At 59.1% G+C, this 3,292-nt stretch overlaps 1 protein-coding gene across 1 annotated transcript in view; it reads right to left on the bottom strand.

Annotated features, from left to right (window-relative positions):
* Positions 1-1,501: 1,501 nt before the first annotated feature.
* DRAP1 (DR1 associated protein 1) overlaps positions 1,502-3,292 on the bottom strand; it is a 2,513-nt gene continuing 722 nt past the window's right edge. Inside the window, exons 2-7 of the mRNA XM_008061023.1 lie at positions 3,217-3,289; positions 3,029-3,122; positions 2,621-2,740; positions 2,407-2,500; positions 2,090-2,178; positions 1,502-1,729 (exon numbers count right to left, since the gene is read on the bottom strand). Of these exons, the coding sequence (XP_008059214.1) occupies positions 1,624-1,729; positions 2,090-2,178; positions 2,407-2,500; positions 2,621-2,740; positions 3,029-3,122; positions 3,217-3,289 (576 nt within the window). The 3' untranslated portion in view covers positions 1,502-1,623. The remainder of the gene's footprint in view (positions 1,730-2,089; positions 2,179-2,406; positions 2,501-2,620; positions 2,741-3,028; positions 3,123-3,216; positions 3,290-3,292) is intronic.

Here is a 3,292-nt window from a genome sequence, read left to right as displayed (position 1 = left end):
CTCGCCTCGGCCTCCCAAAGTGCTGTTAACAAGACCGGAAGAGCTTGTTAAAAACAGACAGACCGGCTGGGCTCGGTGGCTCAGCCTGTCAGCCCAGCACTTTGGGAGTCTGAGGCGAGAGAATTGCCTGAACCCACGGGTTTGAGACCCGCCCGGGGAACTTGGTGAGACCTCGTCTCTACAATAAATCAAAAATAGCCGGGTGTGGTAGTGTGTGCCTGTAGTTCCAGCTATTTGGAAGGCTAAGGAGGAAGGATCGACGGACCCCAGCAGGTCGAGGCTGCGGTGGCCGGGAGTGTGGCCCTGCCTCCAGCCTGGGTGACAGTGAGACTCCAACTCAAAAAAAAAAAAAACCCCAAAAACCAAAAACAGACAGACCCTGGCCAGTCTCAGCGAGTGGATCGCCTAAGCCTGCGGGTTTGAGACCAGCCTGGGAAACTTGGCGAGACCTCGTCTCTACTATTTAAAAAAAAAAGTTAGCTGGGCATGGTAGCACATGCCTGTAGTTCCGGCTACTTGGAAGGATTGCCAGAGCCCAGCAGGTTGACGCTGGGGTGGCCAAGTGTGCCACTGTACTCCAGCCTGGGCAATGGAGTGACTCCAACTCAAAAAAAAACAAAACAAAACCAGACAGACCCAACCTAGGCAACATAGCGGGGCCGCATCTCTATAAAAAAATCAAAAACTTAGCTGGGCGTGGTGGCACATGCCTGTAGTCCCAGCTATCCAGGAAGCTGAGATAAGAGGATCACCAGAGTCCAGGAGGCCGAGGCTGTAGTGAGCCATGATCGTGCCATTGCACTACACTCCAGCCTGGGCAACAGAGTGAGACCTGGACTCAAACAAAAAACAAAAAGCAAAGAAACAGACAGACCCACAGCCTCCCCAGCTCTAGACCTTTAGAACTGAACACTCCTAACACAGGAGGCCCCACGTGGCTCACCCTGTCCCCTCCCCAGCCTCGCCAAGTCGCCGCACCCTGAAGGTATATGTCTGTTTTGTGGGCACCACAGCTCCTGGGTCTGCACCAAAAGGCATACGGACAAACGGACTGTGTCACTGCCCTGCTCAAAAGGCACTCTTTTCAAGGTTCTCCTGATCTCATCGGACTCTGTGCGCACAGTACCTTCCCACATACCCTTCACTGCCCCTGGCACAGAGTGCTCTGGTTTTCAAGGCCTATTCCTGTTCCCTGTCCCACCCATCCCTTCACGGCGGCCAGAAAGGGCAGAACAATCTCCATCAGACAGATGAGAAGACGCCGCTCAGCGAAGGGTGGGAGCCTGCCCAGGGCCACACAGCACCATGAGGCAGGTTGCCCCCAGAGTGTCCTGCCCCTTCCTCCTGTCAGCACTCCTTGGTGCCGTCAGACTCCCCAGATGACCCCTCCATCCATTCAGCTGTTCCTGGCCCGCCCCTGGCCCTGACCCCAGCACTGGGTAGGGAAGGCAGGTGGATGGCTGGGAAGGCAGCCACGAAGCCCCGAACAGAGGCTGGGACAGACACGGAGATTCCCTTTTATTATTAATTTTTAATAAATTTAAGAACAGCTCTATCTTCTCTCCTCCCCCCAGAGCAACTGAAACCCACTAAAAGGGGGTATGGCCTGGGGGGTGGAGGGTGCTAGGAGTCATAATCTTCTTCATCCCCTCCGTCAGGTGCTGAGGGGCCCGGGGGCGCTGGGGGCAAAGGCAGAGTAGAGGCGAAGGGCAGGAAGGGTGTCGGGGGGCTGCAAGCAGAAAGGGGGGGCAGGGAGTCAGGCCTGAGCCCCACGCTGCCCTCCACAAGGACTCCACAACCCTCCCTCTATCCCAAGGGGAGTCAAGCCCCAGAGAAGGCCAGAAAGGGGCAGGGCCCAGAGCTCATCACACAACCCCGGCCCAGGCTCCGCCCACTGCCCATGATAGGGGGTGGGGATGGGACAGGATCTTCTGAGAATTGACTCCTGCCTTGAAGCCTCCCTCAGTTATTCCCCTCCCAGCTGCCAAATTGGTCCCCATCAGCAAAAACAAGTAGCCAGGAAGGACAGGAGGGACAAGTCAGCCTGGGGTAGTCTGCCGGCCCCGCCTGGGACCACTGCGCTACTCACCTCTGAAAGTGGGCAGGGGGGTGGCTGGCCTGGGGTGGCGGCTGCGGTGTCTCCTCTTCCCCATCAGTATCTGTGTCCTCAGACTCATCCTGTGAGCACAGCAGGGGTCAGAGACGACAAGAAAAGACCAGGGGTCATCACTGGGGAACCTAGGCCCCTGGGAGTGGCAGGGATCCTCACTGTCCCCCAATTTACAAAGACACCAGCTGCAACGAGGTCACAGACAAGGCTGGGATCGGGTCTCCAGCCAGCTCAGCCTGATGCAAGACTGCCCCTTCCACCACGGAAGGACAGAACGAAAAGTTGAGCCGACTCACCTCCTGCTCTGAGTCCGTCCCCGACAGTTTCTTGTCCTTGCTTTTGCTTCCCATGCCACCATTCTTCCGGCTGCTGCTTCCTGGCTTCCGGCCCCTTCGGGAAGGTACAGTCCATCTGCCCAGAGGTCTCCCTCCTCCTTAGCCACCCCCCAGCCACCCCCAACCCCCGTGGCCTTGGCCTTCCCCACATGCACACCTGGCCCTGGTCCCCCACCTGCGGGCACCCTTGTCCCCGTCCATGTGGTTGTCTTCTCCATCACCCTGCATGTCAGGCACAGATGCCACCAGGTCCTTCAGGAAGTCAAACTGCTGCTCCAGGTCAATGCACTGCTTCCTAGAAGAGGGGAGGGAAGGACGGCATTCAAGAGGGACCTATGGCCTTACAAGGGGCTGCCAAGGGCCCCGGATGCCAGGAGAACGGAGCCAGGAAAAGCCCCACCCCTCTGCTCAGGGGCCTCCCTCTGCCTGGAACATTCAGCCCCTTCTTCGCCAGTCCAAACGCGCCAGTCGTCGGGGTCTTGCTGGCCTCCCACCTCCCTCCCTAGGGAGACACTCCTCCCCCAGGTGTGCAAACTCCCGGGGCAGGGCTCCACCGGACCCGCCCCGCTCCTCGGCCACTCACAGGTGGGATGTGGTCATGGTCTTGGCGTTTCGGGACTGGGTCACCTGGCAGGCCTTCTTCAACAGCGACTCCAGAAAGAGCTCGAGCGCCCGGGCTGGGGGGCGTCAAGGAGAACGCGAGGGGCGGGGGCCGGGGGACCCGAGCGCCTCCCTCCCGACCCTCCGCCCGCCCAGCCCCCAGAAGGATACAGATGATGACAGGCACAGCTGCCGCCACCTTCCCAATCTCCTCGTCCGTCTGCATGATCTTCTTGATCCGCGCCTG

This window comes from Carlito syrichta, unplaced genomic scaffold, assembly GCF_000164805.1.
Source record: "Carlito syrichta isolate Samal-C Ts95f unplaced genomic scaffold, Tarsius_syrichta-2.0.1 Scaffold304878, whole genome shotgun sequence".
NCBI classification, from domain to species: Eukaryota; Metazoa; Chordata; class Mammalia; order Primates; family Tarsiidae; genus Carlito; species Carlito syrichta.
The sequence above is the reverse complement of the archived record's forward strand: the minus strand, read 5'-3'. Positions and strand labels throughout refer to the sequence as shown.